Source organism: Coccomyxa subellipsoidea (genome assembly GCF_000258705.1).
Source record: "Coccomyxa subellipsoidea C-169, whole genome shotgun sequence".
Classification (NCBI taxonomy): Eukaryota; Viridiplantae; Chlorophyta; class Trebouxiophyceae; family Coccomyxaceae; genus Coccomyxa; species Coccomyxa subellipsoidea.
Window position 1 is genome coordinate 154387 of NW_005178018.1, and position 16977 is coordinate 171363.

Consider the following 16977-nt stretch of genomic DNA (forward strand, 5'->3'; position numbering starts at 1 on the left):
ATTGTTATTGGATGGGTATTGCAGGGCTATTAGGGCATGAGAGCTGGAAGCGTGCTTCTGATCGTGGGAGCAATCCTCCTCGTTAGTTTGCAGGTCCTCCCTTTCGCTTGATCGGTCCTGCGTTCGGCCTGTCACAACAATGAAAATGGAATTTGTTGGATAATCTAACGTCTTTCCTTGACGATCTAAGTTGTACAGGTTGTCCTCTTTGGGGACTACAACAAGGAGCTAAAGGGACTCTCTGAGCACGTAAGTGTCCCCACAGGACTTCTTGAATATCTCAATCAAGGCATGTGAATTTGCATATTCACTTGATACTTGTTTTGCTGCACTATAATGAAGCAAAAAAGACACATTTACACGGCTTGCACATCCAGGTCCACCGCACGGAAGAGCTCCGAAATCAGCTACGCCAGGCGCTGGAGGGCCATGCAAACCTCAGCAGGCTCTACAATGACCTCGATCAGCGCATGGGAGCTGCATACGACAGAATAGCAGGTCTGCTCACGACCTCTTCTAGGACATACAGCAATTGTACTTCATTCACTGCCAGGGCATGACCCACAATTCTTGTAACTTACTTGCTGACATCTTTCTATCATTACTTACTTTACAGTCCTGTATCTGCCACCCAGGCATTTCAGACCCTTATTATTTAGCATGCCCGATCATGACCAGAGCCCCCTGTGAAGCAACTGATGCAAGCTTTGCCTCTATGTGTGCCTGCAGAGGAGCAGGCGAGTGCATCAGCAAGCGAGGCAGCGCTCAGGGAGAAAGCCAGGGGAGGCTTCCGGCAGACAGGCTTGGGGACAGCGCCCCACAGAAAGGTTGATGCAGGAGGCAGACGCAGCAACGGAGAGGCCAAGGCACACATCTACCCCTCGGGGCACGAGGATGAGGCGTGCGTCGGCCCCGCGCTCGATACAACGGGGGTCGTTGCAGCGGTTGTGAGCGTGGTGTTCAACCGGCCTGACTACCTCAAGCGGCATGCTGCCTCCCTCCTGGCTGTACACGGCTCGGATCCCACCTTCAGGTAAGGCCACAGACCTGATTTGTGCAAAATTGGGCAGGTTGATCGAGACTAAGCTTGCAGTTCTTGACTGCATTGAGGACAAGCCCGCTGCACAAGGGGACTTGTGTACAGCAGCACTGTTGCTATTGTGGAGCTCACTCAATCTTCTTTTTGGCTTTGCCAGTCATATGTAGATTTTGAAGTGGCGGTGCTCACTTTACATGTGAAGTATGCTGGTAGGGAAATGCAAGGAGCTGCTCGATCCAGGGATTACAACAGTTGGCACCATGTATTGTGTCTTGGGCTGGGAATTATGTTGTGATTCTTTGCCTTGCAGGCAGAAGTTCCCGCTCTTCTTCTCCCAGGACGGGAATATGCCTCACGCAGCGACACAGGAGGTAGCGCAGTCATATGAGCAGGTGAATGCGTTTTCCTGCCCTCACTCAGGGCTGCCAAAAAGGGCCCTTGCACATGCATTCCACCACCGCGCATGCCATTACAGAAGACATAGCTGTGGCAGCCTAATCAAGCTTCTGCACTTCATGGGGCCGGGCCTATGGTTGCCTTCTGTGACAGAGGACCACATGCCAAGAAACAGAGCCAGCGGGAACACAGTGATAGCAATAGAGAGTTTCCTACTGAATTTGTAGTATTTCTGCAGAGCCCAGGGGTTAACCTGATCAGAAGGGCTGTGCACCACTAGAGCCTGGGCATATAATGGCACTGACAGCTCTGCTGGTCTGCCAGTGAACCAGCTATTTTGCCAAACAGAGCGGCGCAGCTATGCGTGCTTGGTACAATCAGAGGATGCCGACAAGCCCAGCTAAGGTGTCATTACATACTCGTTATGCCTTCTGCCTGGCTGCCTTTGCCTTATCATGGGCATCTCTACTGTGTCTGCCGTCCAGACGCTCGTAACCACCACAAGGGAGATGCCAGCAGAGCTTTGGGTGTATAATTGTATTGGGAGGAGGTCCCGGGCTCCCAAGATGACCATCAATCTTTGCTGAGGGATCTCTTCTGTGTCAGTGTGCAACCAGAATGGCAACTTCTCAGATGGCCTAATCCGGCACAATGAATGCATGCATGCGCAGATATCGTACCTGCACCATTTGGAGCGCGTGGCCCCGGTGGTCCGGCAGAGCCAGGAGAAGATCGAGTACTACCGCATCGCAGCGCACTACAAATTCATCCTGCGCACCATCTTCGACTGCTTCCGCTACCCACGTCTCATCATCCTCGAGGTGACTACTTCATCATGACTAATTTTACTAACCCAGCGCCTTTTCATGCTGGAGGTGACTTGCTCTATTAAGCTGGTAGTACCAACCCAGCGCCTCTTCATGCTCGAGGTCAGAAAAGCATACGAATCCATAAACAATCTTCATGTATCTGTCCAGCAGTTACCGACCAGGTCTTTCACTTCTCTGTACATCCTTGGGAAGCACTGCGCTTGGGGGCCGAAGGTGGCCGCGAGAGCTTTCACTAATTATGTTCGCGTGCGATGATGATCAGGCTTGCATGCTTACGCCCAGTGTATTTCCGTCCTCGGCAGCAGCAATCTGGATGGCCTGGCCGCATACTGGGAAGAAGCCATTGTAGGGCCAGGCTCTGTGGTCTGCTTGCATGCATGCAGAGCTGTGCTCCCATGGAGTGCCATGGCGTTATTTGTGGTAAGCCGGCAGTGAAGATTTGGATGTCTCTCATGTGACTTTCATGGCTGCAGGAGGACATGGAGCTGGCGCCTGACTTCTTCTCCTACTTTGAGGCGCTGCACCCGCTGCTGGACACCGACCCCTCCCTCATGTGCATCTCCTCCTGGAACGATCACGGCCAGGTCAGCACCAGATCTTCTTCTTTGTGGAGTCTTTGACGACGACTGATACAACTGATGCTGGCCCATCCGCATGGCTGGGGTTGGCATTCGAGCCGTGTTGGCACTGTGTTGTCTCGCCAGCACAGTGTCATGCGATGTGGTGGTCACTTTGGAGATTGCAGGTTGAAAAGTGTTTAAAGTTGTTTACTTGCGTGGCGCAGGACAAGTTTGTGAGGGATGCGCATCAGCTGTACCGCTCGGACTTCTTCCCTGGCCTGGGCTGGATGCTGCGCAACGAGCTCTGGCAGGAGCTCAAGTGCGTCCCCAGTCAAACACAATGGTCCCTGATACCCATGCCAACACGCAAGTTGCCTTCAGGCATTATTGCAGCAGTACTCTAGGCTTGTGCTAGAAAGCTGGAAGGTGCCCGGGCACAGGGGCTTTTTGCTTGGTGAGAGTGGCAGCCAATTCACAATAGATCGTCCTAGGTATTCCATTATTTGAGAGGCAGCGGGTGTGGACCCCGGGAGGGCTGGACAGGAACAGGTGGTGGACTGTGCCTGCACACAGATTCGCCTAGCCGTTTTCTTTTTGGTCTGTTGGCTGTAGAACTACTGCTCTGCAGAGAACAAAGAAGGGCTCGAGCTTGAATAGTCGATCGAACTGCACGAGGGTTTTGGACCCAGGAACCCTCAAATGTGAAAGGGCTGGTGAATCGTAGGGGCGGCTGGCCGGGCTCGTACTGGGACGACTGGCTGCGGCAGAACGGGACGCGCAAGGGGCGGCAGTGCATACGGCCCGAGGTGTGCCGCAACTACAACTTTGGCCGCGACGGCTCCTCCAAGGGCATGTTCTTCAGCCAGTTCCTGGAGCCCATCCGGCTCAACAAGGAGCCTATCGACTGGCTCGCTGCAGACCTGTCCTACCTGCAGCTGCCCAGGTGAACCCTTTTCTAGCTCTGCCTGCATGTGGAGCCTGCTTGCTTTCTCAAGAAGGAGGAGGCGTTGTGTGCGGCACACGCCATGTCGCATGCACTCCAGCAGGAGTTTACTGTGAGGGCCGGAGTGTCTGGATGCATTCATCGGCGTTTGGTTGGCAGTGCTGGGCTGGCTAGCCATCGTGACAACATACAATTACACCCGATAGGTGAAAATGGGATTCGGGAGATATCAGGGTATGTGGTTGTAAGGGCGAGGCAGGTAGAGTCGGGCAATGAATCACAGAGTAAAGGGGTCCACAGCGGCAAGGGAGCCGAGGATAGCTACGTTGCCCAGGCATAGCGACTTGAGGCCGAGCACATGAGAAATCCTATAATCAACATTTGCTGGTGCAGGTACGATGAGGAGATGGCGGCGACGCTGGCAGCGGCAAAGGAGGTGGGAGGCGCGGACGAGGCTGCCGGGGTGGCAGGGGACGTGGTGCTGCGCTATGACAGCCAGGAGCACTACGAGAGGGTGGGCGGGGGCTTCGGCATGCTGCTGGAATGGCGCGACGGCGTTCCCCGCGGCGCCTATAAGGGCGTGGTGAGCATTCCTCCGGTTATTAACTGAGCTCATTTGGTGCCCCCTGACTGAGTGTCCTGGGCTGCCTCCTGCTGAAAGTTAGTGGCGTTGGTCAGCCCATGAACATGCAAGGTTCCGGTGAGTCCAATAATTCTCACAAGGGCATGGTGCGCCCCTTTGTCACTGGACGCGACGTCCATCTTTGATGGCTAAATAAAGAGGTCCTTGCTGCAGGCGCTTTGCGCAGAGCAGTGACGGTGCACATGTGCCTGAAGCCTCAAGGCTTACAGATTGGGACAGATTGACAATTTATCCACATGCACAGCAACTTGGAGCCTCTGCTTGTCTCCATGCTGGAGTGGGCCTGAAGCGTTGCATGGTGGGTAAAAGGCTGAGCGCAGAACCGTTGACTGCAGGTTTCAATCCGATGGCACGATGCGCACGTGTTCTTCGAGCCGTCGCCGAATTATGTGGAGCCGGAGCTTCACCCAGAGGACTATGTGCATGTGGACGCCAATGGCGCCATCATGCGCGGCAGGGCCCTCTGAGGCTGTTGAGTGTATCACATTGAAGAAGAATTGCATGAACACCATACACGGGATTTACCGACGCAGAAAGGATCCTTGAGAGAGTAGGCCTCTGTCCCTGATGCCTCCTCACAGGAAAAGTGCCACAGAAATCCTTAAGTTGAGCAGCAGAGAGATTCATGTTGCTGGAAAGGTGGCTGTTGAGAATATCGACACATCTTGACTCGAGATGTAATTGGCTTTGTTGGCGTGTGCAACGTGTACGAGTGCTTCTCCAGCTTGCTAGCCTTGCGGGTTGATCAGCTTTGAGCGAGTAGCCGAGAATGTGAGAAGGCTCAATTGTCTTGCAAGACATACATTTGCTGTCAGTCATGGCTGCATCAAGAAATATCAAAGCCATCTGAAATGCCAGGAATGAAATTTTCATGATGTATCTACACATCGTCACAACCTCGCAGATCTTACAGCACCACAAGCCATCGAGTTGTAATGCATCCTGTGATCACATCCATGTAAGCAGCGCTCGCTACTGTAAGCTAGCCGGCTCTGGTGCTGGCCCTGCCTTGATGTCTAGATTCCTCTCCATCTTCTTGACGATTCTGACACTTCTCTGCAGTCAGCAGTCGGTCTGTTGCTGACTCTATTGTCGACGAGCAGTGACATATTAGCGCAAGCCAGCACCTAGATACCTGCCACAAATGAAGCAATCCCCTGTGAACGGAGACAGGCAAAACATGCTCCACAAGAACATCTGTCTGTTTTGCCATCGCCAGCATGAAGTACGCTCAAGTCATATCTCAGCCTTTGGGCATGCCACTTTCTGCCCTCTGCTGCCAGGGCCCCACAAAGCTCAGCCATCCAGGGACCCTCCAAAAATTGATATCTAAAGCGCATGTTCATGACATCCTTTGCAAAGCTGTGAGGTTGCTTGAATGAAAGATCCAATTTTTGCTTCGCAGCGATGTGCAACCTCTTCCACAACACCCTTGAAGGCACACTGACATACACATTGGTGCCACGGAGTTGCAACCTGGTCACATGTGCCAGACCATCTAAGGGCAAGGGCGCACGTGCCTCACCGATCTGCGCAACCCAAAGAGCAACGGTGCTCAGGTTCACCAGTGAGTTGCAAATTATGGGTGGAATCTGATTCAAAGGCATGGGGAGAACATCAGACTCGAGTGTGAACACGTTCTTATGGACACTATTCCACACCACCTGTGACAGATCATGCTCATCCAGGCTTTTGAGAGAGAGTGCACAGCTTTCCGACAGAAAAATTTCAGCCGGACGAATGCTTTGCAGCGCCACCACTCGAAGCTCCTTGAGCGCAGTGAGACACAAGGCAGGAGCCTCCAATACTGTTATCCCATTCCCGGACAGGTGCAAACCGAGATACAGAGTGTGCAGCCCCACTGCATCACGCAAGGCGCCAAACACATTGCCAGGTCCCTGATGGCTGAATTTCAACTCCAGATGCTTCAGCTGAGCCATGGGCGGAAACCATGAGATGGGGCCAATTGTTAGTGAGAGCAGCCTAAGATTGGTTGCCTGCGACAGGACCCATGTAAGGCGCATCATGAAGTCGCTTGCTGATGCAGCAGCCTCCTGTGAAAGGACCTCCAGCTGCGCCAGGGCGCTCAAAGCTTGCATGTCTCGGCTTGTAGCTAGTGCTAGCTCCTGAAATCCATTCACACGCAAGCGTAGCACATTTACCCTGCTCAGCCTCTGACATGCCCACGGAATACCTGCACGCAGATGAACAATTCTGTTGGATGAGCATCAGATGTACGCTATCACCCTCCTCATCTCAGAGGTCACAGATGATGGAGGTGTGCAATCTACCTGAGTGTGGTGTCTGAGGCGGGATGCTCATAGCGTCTAGTTGCAGGCATCTGGTGGTCTTGCAGGTGCCTGACGCTTTGGCCCAATCCCTTAGAGATAGATGTCCGGCGATTTTGAGCCAGACTTCTTCCGGCAATTGCGCAGGAGGAAAGGCAGATCGCGGTTGACGAGGCGGCATTGAAATTATGCCTGGTGAAAATTGCACAAAGCTATGTTGATGCACCGCAAAAAGAGGACTGTAATCTCCGGTACATACAATCCTCAGCTTGCTATCGAGCATGTGTTGCACGATTTTTTTGAATATCTGGGTTGAGGTCACCTGACTTAGCTGTACTATGGGCTTAATTGAGAGGCTCAGGAGATCCAGCAGCTTCAGCGCGGCAACTACTCTACAAATTTTTCGAATACTGATCAAGTGATAGCGTGGGATGCCAAGAAGAGGTGACAACAAAATCCAATGCTATCACCTTGGGCTCCGCATTTCACCCGCATGGGCTGCGAGCGTGCCCATATATGGATCTCAATAGCTTAAAATGTAAAAAAGTGATTATTGGAAGGTCTTTGCTTTTGCATCGGCTGAGCTGGTGTCCACAGGCGTGCACCAGAGGCATAACAAGTTAAGCCAGATGATAAAAGATTATATAATTTTGTTGTTTCGCCAGCTGGCGGAAGTCAAGTAGAGTCTCGAACGCATTCGCAAGCCTGTCGGGCCTTTACGCTCTTAAAACCTTCACGCATCCCGTGTGTTTGCATTGTGCTAGGTCAGCTTTTATTTTCATTGCTGCGTATATGTTGATTGTCAGGCGAACGGAGGTTTTGAGGCTTCTGCATGTAGCAATGTGTCCATCGACTTCAGGAACGGCCGGGACTTAACGCATACCGCGGAGTGCTGCGCACACGTGCAAAATATCTGGACATCATGTTTATGATCTCGATGAGTGCGTGCCCTTCATTTCCCTTCTCGAGCATATCACGACGCCCTGGACGAGCTCCGGACAGCTGTGCTTGCGTTTGAGTGCCAGCTCTGAGCTCCCAATGATACCCGTGCCAATGACGCAGCCGGAACACCATTCAGGAGTTCAACATTCTAAACAATCCATCTTGCATATCGAACGTCTGCCTCGAACCTACCAGTATATGAGAGCCCTGGTGTACGGTGCCCTAGTTAACCGTTTTGGCACAGAGGAGTAAGATCTCAAGTCAGCACCCTCTCTTAATATAACAGTCTGAATCATATCTCATGATTGATCTGCAGCCTGGCTGGAGGAGACGCCCAGCCCCGGCGTAAAAGGAAGCCAAGGGCAGGCAGGATGGCCAGGTGGATCACCCACCAGCGATGTGTCCGCAGCAAGGTCACGCCTGGAGGAGGCAGCACGGCACGAGGACTTGGAGGGCAGCTTTAGCACGCGAGCTTGGAGAGATGCAGACAAGCCACCCAACCCCAACACAGAGCAGCGCAGGCGCAGCATCAGCAGCACTCACAGCCCAGCCCAGGCTTCTCCCCTGCCCATGCGCTGCTCAGGTGCGCTTGGACATTTTTTACATCATCAGTCGTGTGTAAATAAGCTGCCTATATATCAGGATATAAACCCGCAGCGTTTTTGTTGAAATAGCACGTCAGCTGCCTGTATACAACGCAGGGCATATTTGTGAGACCATGTAGGCTGCGAGTAGCCATTAAGATGGTTTGCCCGCAAATGTAGCACTGCTTATCTGGTCACTGGTCACTCACCTTTCAGCCAACATATGAGCTATCTCGAGCAAAGAAGGAATACCACCCCTTTTGGCTGTCTTGCCTCTGTCCATTTATGCTGGACACTGGATGCGCACGTCAAATAAATTTTGGTGCTTGTGCAGACGATTGGAGGTTGAAGAAGCTGCATGAAGAGGAAGTGGCCACATGGAGTCCTGGCGTGAGTAAGCAGGGAACCACAGCGGTGAAAACATGGCAGCGAACAAAGGCTGATTAGACCTCGAGGCTTGCAAGAGGTTCGGGTCCCTGGTCAGGTGATGGCCGCTGAAGGTATTGCATCCTCAGTGGCATCCTTTCGGTGTGTTGAGTAATTACACATCTACTGTATTATTACTATTGTTGTTGATACACGCTTTTCCTGCCAAAAGGCAAGATACGTCCTGCAGACAAGTTGCAGTCCGCTGTATACCTGGAGGTAATTTCTGGAGGGATTCTTTCTTCACTAGTTGGGCTTGGCGCTCAAAATGCACTGTGCATTATGTGTTTGAGGTTTTATTCTTGGCTATCACTTTACCTAGAATTTGCTCATGGAGCCAGACTCGTACTTGACCTTTTTTGCGATCTCCTTCTCAGCAGAGCGAGAACTCTAGCTGTTTGGTTAGGTTGCACCTTTCTCGGGACTGCTGAAATATATGTCATCCTTACAAATAGCACTGTGATGTTTTGAAGCAGAGAATTGTGCACTGCTCTGAACGCGTGAATTTTGAAGTCTGCAGCCAGGCTGTGCGCTGATATTGCTAAGATGTGGGTGGGTTGCTTTGAAATGGCCTCAAGTATTGGCTAGTCTGCCGTTAAAATACGAACAAGGATTACATCAGGGTGGTATCATGTGATCACTAGAGTAGTACCGTACACTAATTCAATTTGTAAGTGCCACTAGGCATGTTTACCCTGTCCTGTGCAAATCAGTGATCAGTAACATCTGCTGAATTCTCACAACATCATGCTCAAAGCCTGCACTTCAATGGAGATCGAATGTTTGAGAGCCCTTTATCATTCATCAGCACTTGGCTAGGCATGCAGTTCTAGTCTTGTCACGCACCAAACACACGTAATGGTTCATTTGATTTGGTTCTTAGGTTTGATGTGATGTCGACCATTGAGAGCAGCTCCGCAATAGCAAACCTGCTTGCCAATCTCTGCGAGTTGAGTTCTTGGCTGAAGTTCACTACTCTCAGGCAGCAGAGTGCCTGAAATTGATTGCGCAAGACACAAGCACAGGACAAAAGAGGGGCCATGCAAGGCCTGCCAGCTGTGCAGCTGCCAGAGGTATCTGCTTGATCCAAAGCTTCTTTGTCCTGCCCGAGTGCATCTGCCTGAGCTGGTGAGGAAAGGTGCTCCGCCTGCTTCTACCTTCTCACAGGTTCAGCTGAGACATCCATGCAATGGTTGTGTCTGTCTTGAGCGCCGTCACCACATCATCGGTGCTCACATTCAGCGCCAGCCTGCAGCCGACCCACACAGAACTCTGCTCAGTCCACAGGCCCTACATGCAAAGCTTCAACCATGCAGATGCCCCTATATGCACAGACAGTCAGAATGTGAAATCATCACCATTGCAGCCAAAGATGCAAGACACTGTTGCCCTATTACTGCCATCTTGCTCAGCTGTGTTGCCAGAGATACAAGAGTACTACAGACGGTGTCACCATGAGCCGATTTCACGCTGAGAACCCTCAAGCTGAACTTCTTGAACGAAACCTGCCAATTACGTCACAACCCCAGTGTGCAGCATCTGCAGGAAACACTGCGCCGAAACCGCCCACAAATATTGCTATTATTATTTCGATTAAGATTTCGAAATATAGGGTTTCGGGGTTCCGATTTGAATTTGAATTTTGCACCGCCCTCACCTCATGGACAGGCGGTGCGCCCCGGGGCCGGCCAGCACGAGGCGCTTGGCGCCGAGGCGGACGGCGGCCGAGATGACATCGCCGCAGTACGGGGGCGGCTCCTGCCGGGCCGCGCAGAGCTGCTCCACCCGCGCCATCACACCCCGCAGCACCGCATCCGATCGCCCTGCGCACACATCAAGCTTACGATCGTGTTGGCTTCTCTACACCTGACCACCTCGCTTGAGAACTGCCAGATGGCGGCATGCCTGCTGTGGTAAAGATCGAGCTGTTTTGTCTCGTTGGGGCCCTCATGGCCTTAAATAAGTAGTACCGATCTTGCCAATAACTGGCATGCTGCTTGGAAACCTGCAGCTGCACCTGACTTGCCAGGGCCCTGCAAGGCTCCACAACACAAGGCAGGCCGGGCCGACGTACACAAAGTTCCACATGACAAGAGGCACTTGACAAACGGATACTGATCGCGCGGTCACCTGTGGCGCGTGTCTCCATGACGAGGGCTGCGAGCGCGATCTTCTCCAGGCGGCAGCAGTTGCCCAGCAGCTGCATGTGCACCGCGCGGAACATCTCCCTTATCGCCGCGTCCACGTGGCCCATCACCACCGTGCCGCTCCTCCTATGCTCGTCTACCGCTGCCGCCGCCGCCGTTGCGCCTGCACAAGCCACGCTCCTTGAATATAGCGGATGTGCAGGTTCATGCTTAGAGCAGGATACTGGATGAGGGACCATGCTGCAGTACTTCTATGGCGCGCACTCACATGCCTGCAGAGCGCACAGCCTCCGGGGCACACAGTCTAGCACAGAAGTGCAGCGCTGCTCTGTGAGGTGCTGCTCGCTATCGGAAGAAACAGTTCATCTCCTCAAACAGCCTGCTGAATAAATCCTCCGCCCAGGCGGATGGTACAGAGGAGACAAACACAGCTCTGGTGTGCTGACTCTCAGAGTAAAGCAGTCATCGATGTTGCGCACCGGGCGACTTGGGAGGAGTGGAGGGGCCGGGGGCGCCGTCGGCAGGGCCGGCCGCGGCGGCTAAGGAGGGAACGCCTGCGGACGGCTGCTGCTGCTCCTCCTCGGCGATGTCGGCGGCCTTGCGGCACAGCTCCAGCGCTCGGCGCGCGTCTCCTGACACCGCCGCCACCTGTCACGCAAAACAATCACTACTAGCGGCTGTGCTTGGTGAACGCTTCTCTGGGAAGCTCATTACTGTAATGGGCCTTTTCGTGAAGAGTACACTAGCAGTGTAGGATGCCTTGCTTTTGTTCTACAGGTGCAACTGCCTAGCACAGCAGCAGGCAAGCAAACAAACGAAGCCCTCGCAGAGCCCAATCTTATGCAAGAGCATGAGACCTGCAGGAGCAAGAGAATTACATATCTTGCTGGCTGCGATTCCACCGATCTTGCTCTGGCGTACTGATTGCATTCTCGTGAGAGCTCACATCGTGAAGAGCTGTCTGCTTGCCAGGCCAGGACTCCTCCCAAGGTGGAAACTGCTAACTTTTGATTCTACTCTTAGCATTTGTTACGCACCTTGCCGGCGGCGTACTTGATGGCGTTTTCGTGGAAGACGGAGGAAACGCCGGCGTCTGTCAGGCGCTGCTCGACGATGCGCTTGAGCTGGTCGCGCTTGTACGGCTGGAACACGACACGGCGGCCGCCCAGGCGCGACGCCACACGCGGCATGAGCCGCTCCGGCAGATCGAGCGTGTTTGCGATTCCGATCACCGCCAGCCGCGCCCCGGGCCGCGTCGGCCACTCACACAGGTTGTAGAGCACCTGCGTGCATTGCACTCTATTAGCGCATACAGTACAACAAGGAGGGTTCAAACGTACGCACACTTAGACACTTAGAGAAAATCTACATGGTTGATGCCCGGCTTTGAATCTGCCATCCTCGGCATTTGATGGGTGTTGGGTATTCGTGGTTGCAAGCCTGATAGAGCAGGTCAAGTATTAGCCGCCATGGCTGACACAATTGCACTGCGCTCAGCTTGGCTCACTGGCAAATTATCAGAAAATTGACGCAGTCTTACCGTCATGCACTGTATCTTCATCCTAGAATGGTGCCAATCACAGGTTCCTGATGTTCTCTGCAAAGCATGCAACAGAGGCGGCAGGAATGACAAGGGTGCGCGCCTGCTGCTTCTTGGTGATGAGCAGGTCCATCTCGTCCACGAGCACGACGGTGACGCGCTTGGGCGCTGCTGCGCCGCGCACGCCCCCGGAGAACATGGCCTCCAGCTGCTCGGCAGCCGTCGCCGGCGACGCATGTTTGCCGGTCAGCGCCTAATCAGGAGGCACACAATTGAGCCGCCTGATCAGGCATGCATCATTAATAAAACGATGCATATGGGTCCTCTTTTCTTTTAAGGGTCCCCACACAGCCGTGTCCCTATTAATTATGAGATTGTGCAGGACAAGGGTTAACTCACCCGGTACAGCTGAACGTAGGCGTGCTGCGGAGAGGGCAGGCGCAGGGCGTTGATCTCCACGAAGCGGAAGGCGGGCAGGTCGCCGTCATCCATTTGCGACCGCAGCTGCCGGATGACTTCGTGCACCGTCGCCGTCTTGCCGGTGCCCGGCACGCCCGCCACGTACAGACACTGGCCCAGGCAGTCCTCGCCTGTGGCAATGTGACCTATTGGATGCGCGCTTTACCGGGGGGTTTAGTTCCCAGCAGAATATTAATAACCTCGGGTTGTTAAGAGCAGTGGCCGCTACACAAGTGCGTGACAAGTGCGTGCACTCTCTGGCGTCAGACGAATCATGTCTGTGCCCCAGGCAGACAAGCACTTCTCTGTGAGCTGATCAGAAGGGCAGGAGGTGTCTGTTTTTTTTTCTAACCCGCAGAGGTGCTCATTGGGAGTGCGGCAAGCTTGCACAGCCGTTTCAAGCGTCCTAGCTCCCCGAGAAACTCTTCACAAGAAAGCTCACCTGCTGCGACGGCCTCCTCCACGAAGCGCGCAATGTCGGCGCGCTCGACCTCGCGGCAGGGCATGACGCCCGGCGCTGATGTCAGCGCTAGCGCAGCGCGCGCCGTCTCCAGAGACGTGCGGTCTCGCGCGCGCGCCGTTGCCGGGATGCCCGCCGCCCCCAGCCCCAGTGTCTGCTTCCTCCTGCCGGACGCCCACTCCTCCCCGCCCTAATCAGGCAACATGACGCATTCAATTCTTTTTCAAAGACTCAAATGAATGTGAGGCCATTTGCGTGCTGCTCATCGCTTTCATGCAACGGCCCATTCCTCCCCGCCATGATCGGGCAGCATGACACATTTGAATATTCTCTACTTTCAATGTTTGAAATGCCGCTTGGGTGCTGCTCGTAGCCTTCATGTGCAATGTAAGTGAGATGGAGACAAGAAGCAAGAATGCAAACAAACTTATTGCACAAGGTGGCCAGCAGCGTCATTGCCCAAGGACAGGATGACAATTAAGGTTGATTGTTGGCAGTGTCAAATTACTGGCTGCATCCCTCCGCTGCCAGACTTTTCTACAGTGGTCAAAAGATGCGAAGACAGGCATTGAAAGCAACAGTGTGAGTGGAGAAAAGGTGCGCACCTGCAGGCATCTGCGCCGGCCGCCGTTGCCGCCACGGCCGCGGCCGCAGGCGTGCACGGGCCGGAAGGTGTCGTCCTCGTCAGCGTCGCTATCATCATCGCTGATGTCAGCGATGTCACCGTCCTCCTCGTCATCCAGCGCCTTGAACACCTGTGTGTGTGTGCATGAGTACCTGACAGCTGCCCACCTCACACATGTCTACTGATGCATGTCAGACACCCATTTGCTGCAGTACCTGCAGATTATGTCTTGTACAGCTCAGAGAGCACGGTGTCCGATTGGCAAAGTATATGGCAGCCTTTACCTGCTGCTAGTCTGCATATGCACCTCGCATCTTGGCAGGACTGCATGTGATTACAGTACACAGCCTGATGACAGAAGCTTCTTCGGGGAAATCTGACATGGACTGAAGATTTTGAAGACTCAAATATCACAGCACCGGTGTCGCTGCACGGGCTTATTCCAAGGGCTGAGGAAGAGCTCATCATGACATCACTCCAGGCAGGCGGTGACTCACCCCGCAGCCGGCATGGTACATGTGATCGCACACGAACACATCATCGCCCGGGTGATCATGCAGCTCTGACGGCGCGCACACAGTGGCCGGCCGCAGCAGCGTTTCCACATCGTTCACGTCCCTCACCTCCTGCAGGAACACCTCGCGCGCCGTGTGGTGCTCCTGGGGCCAGAACAGGCGCACGATGATGTCAGCAAGCCTTCATATTCCCAAATTTGCCCTTGCAGAAATTGCAGTTGAGGTTTAAGGCATCGTAGCAACTAACACTTTGGGTGCATGGACTCAAAGCAGCAGATGTGACACGTCTAGATTGACTGCTGATTGACCAGTGCACGGCCAAAGAACAGGAAGCCCTCAGATTGTGTCCTTAAATTCCATTCTTAGGCGCCAAATAACCTGCATACTCACTGCCAGTACATCAACAAGGCAGATGCCATAAACTTGAACACTGCAAGGATTGATATTGACGGAGCCTTTACCTGGCGACCCTCCACGGTGTCCTCCGGGCGGCAGTACCAACGGCAGCGCATGAAGACCTCCTTGCCCTGCTTCCACAGCGCTTCTATCCTGCCCAGCTCCAGCTTGCCTGCCAGGAACTTCTGCCGGTCCGTCTGCTGCCGCTGCTGCTGCGCCCCCCGCCGGGCCCCTCGCTTGGGGTCCCCCGCCTCCGCGGTGGCCACCACTGCGCCCCCCGCCACACACCCCGGGCAGCGCCAATCGCCCTGAGCAGCAGCCACACCCCACACGCTTCAGTATCAGTTGAAATTAAGCCAGCTTCCATAATTGTTAGTTGACAAAGCGCCAACAATACCTGCTGTGGTGCTGAAAACAACGCAGGTGGCCCAAACTTTGCACAGGGGTTGTGGATTCAATGAAGCACTTTGGGGCAGAAGCCCAGGTTCAAATGTAAGGATCACGATCGATGCCCACAGTCCGCCGCCATGTGAAACAAAACTTGAGCAATATCCTACTCATGAACTTAAGAATAAAGGATATGCATGCGGCAACATGGCTCTTGCAGCTCAAGGCGCACACCTCAGGGACGGCTGTGAGATGGGGTTCCAGGCAGTCGAGGTGGTAGCCGCGCAGGCAGCGGTCGCACTCCAGAAGGTCTATCACCTTCTTGCCGCTCCGCTTCTCTGTCTTGTTGCACACCTCGCATACCTCCAGGGCCAGTGCGCCGTCATCCTGTACCAAGGAAGCAATTCGTCATTGGTGTGGCCCCATCTGCTGTCTTGCACTGCACAATTTGTACACCGCATTATCACCACAGGTAGCTTGGATTGGCCTCCCAAATATGAGCTGCACCTGCAACTGCGTGTTTTTAAGAATCATTTGATGCTTGGCATGCATGCAGCCCAAATGATCCCAGCAACCGACAGAACTGCAGATCACTAGCCAGTTGGTGACCCTCCCACCTCGAAGGCATCATCCGTGATGACGTAAGCACAGTCTCCGACGCGATAGGTGTACTTTTTGTCTACTTTGCACTCCTGCAGGGGCACGCGCTTGGCTGTCTTGGCGGCAGCGCCAGATTCGGTGGCGGCGGTCTCTTTTTGCGGCTGCCGGCTCTGGCCGCGCGGCCGCACCGGAGCCTCGGCCGGCTTCGCGGGCGTTACGGGCGCCGAGACGGCCGGCGCTGGTCGCGGCCGAAGCTGCCGCACCTCCGTCGGCTGCGCGGATGCGCGCGTGCTGCGAGGCTGCAGCTTCTGTGCCGCTGCCTGCTTCCCCTGCCCGTCCTTCCTGCCCCTCCAGCCCTTGCTTGCTGTCTGCTGCAGGGGCTGCTCTGCTGCAACATCTGCACCGGCACCCCTTTCTGCCTCCATGCCACCGGCAGACGTCGCTTGCTGTGCCCGCTCCGACCCAGAATCCGACCCCTTCTCCCAGTCTGAGGCAAAATCCAGGGCTGCTTTTGCGCGGGGGCGCCCGGCCTGCTGTGCTTGCCTTGCGCGCCGCTTCTTGCTTGGCGTTGAGTCTGATGCACATGCCTCCTCGGCATCTGCTCCCTCGTCCTTCTTTGGGGACGGCCGCTTGGCCAGCCGCGGCCTTCCAACTGTTGCAGGAGACCTGACTCCTGTGCTTGCATCCTCTGACGCCCCGGTGCTGCTGGCCTCTCTGAGACGCTGGATGACCTCATCACGAATTTGTGATGAAGTTGGCCTCGCCAACTCATTGAGTCTCTGCTGGGAACCTGATGGTCGCTGCTGTGGGACTACAGGCTCCATGGCTGATAGAGTTGCTGCACCTGGGCCTCGGTTGAGTCCTCTTGGATGTGGAGTGGCCACATGCTGCTCCTTCAGTGCCTGATGTGACAAAATATGTGGAAAGTTCAACCTCAAAGTAAATGGATGTGAATCCTGAGACAGAGACGTGGGCTGATATTTTGGTACATAAGGTTAAGTAAATTGTCTTCAGATATCCTTTTGATTGAAGTGGAAAAATATTCCGAGAAGTAAATATTCAGTGATGAGCACCTGCTTCCCATCTGCTTGCGGACGCCTCCTCTGGCGCAGGACTGGTATGGATGATGCTAATTGTTCCTGTGGCACTGCGACCTTGGTGTTCGTCCTCCGCGTGCTCGGCATAATTGTTTGATGG

General features: G+C 54.2%; 3 protein-coding genes across 3 annotated transcripts; 2 read left to right on the forward strand and 1 right to left on the reverse strand.

Moving 5' to 3' along the window:
• Positions 1-935: 935 nt before the first annotated feature.
• On the forward strand, positions 936-4354 carry COCSUDRAFT_3892 (glycosyl transferase; the record flags this gene model as incomplete). Its single annotated transcript, XM_005642707.1, has 7 exons — positions 936-1033; positions 1350-1431; positions 2107-2256; positions 2739-2849; positions 3050-3144; positions 3550-3768; positions 4162-4354. Coding segments are annotated over 7 exons (948 nt in total), but the record flags the coding sequence as incomplete, so codon positions are not given.
• A 3071-nt stretch (positions 4355-7425) lies between these two features.
• On the forward strand, positions 7426-9390 carry COCSUDRAFT_68346 (hypothetical protein). Its single transcript, XM_005642708.1, has 3 exons — positions 7426-7640; positions 7958-8224; positions 8560-9390. The coding sequence occupies exons 1-3, from the start codon at positions 7622-7624 to the stop codon at positions 8670-8672; spliced, it is 399 nt and encodes a 132-aa protein (XP_005642765.1). The 5' UTR covers positions 7426-7621; the 3' UTR covers positions 8673-9390.
• A 422-nt stretch (positions 9391-9812) lies between these two features.
• Positions 9813-16604, reverse strand: COCSUDRAFT_60423 (P-loop containing nucleoside triphosphate hydrolase protein; the record flags this gene model as incomplete). The annotated part of the gene is made up of 13 exons (XM_005642709.1): positions 9813-9900; positions 10309-10474; positions 10782-10961; positions 11278-11446; positions 11836-12081; positions 12430-12591; positions 12738-12928; positions 13240-13447; positions 13863-14012; positions 14380-14541; positions 14859-15101; positions 15415-15567; positions 15798-16604. The coding sequence occupies 13 exons, from the start codon at positions 16602-16604 to the stop codon at positions 9813-9815; spliced, it is 2925 nt and encodes a 974-aa protein (XP_005642766.1).
• Positions 16605-16977: the final 373 nt, after the last annotated feature.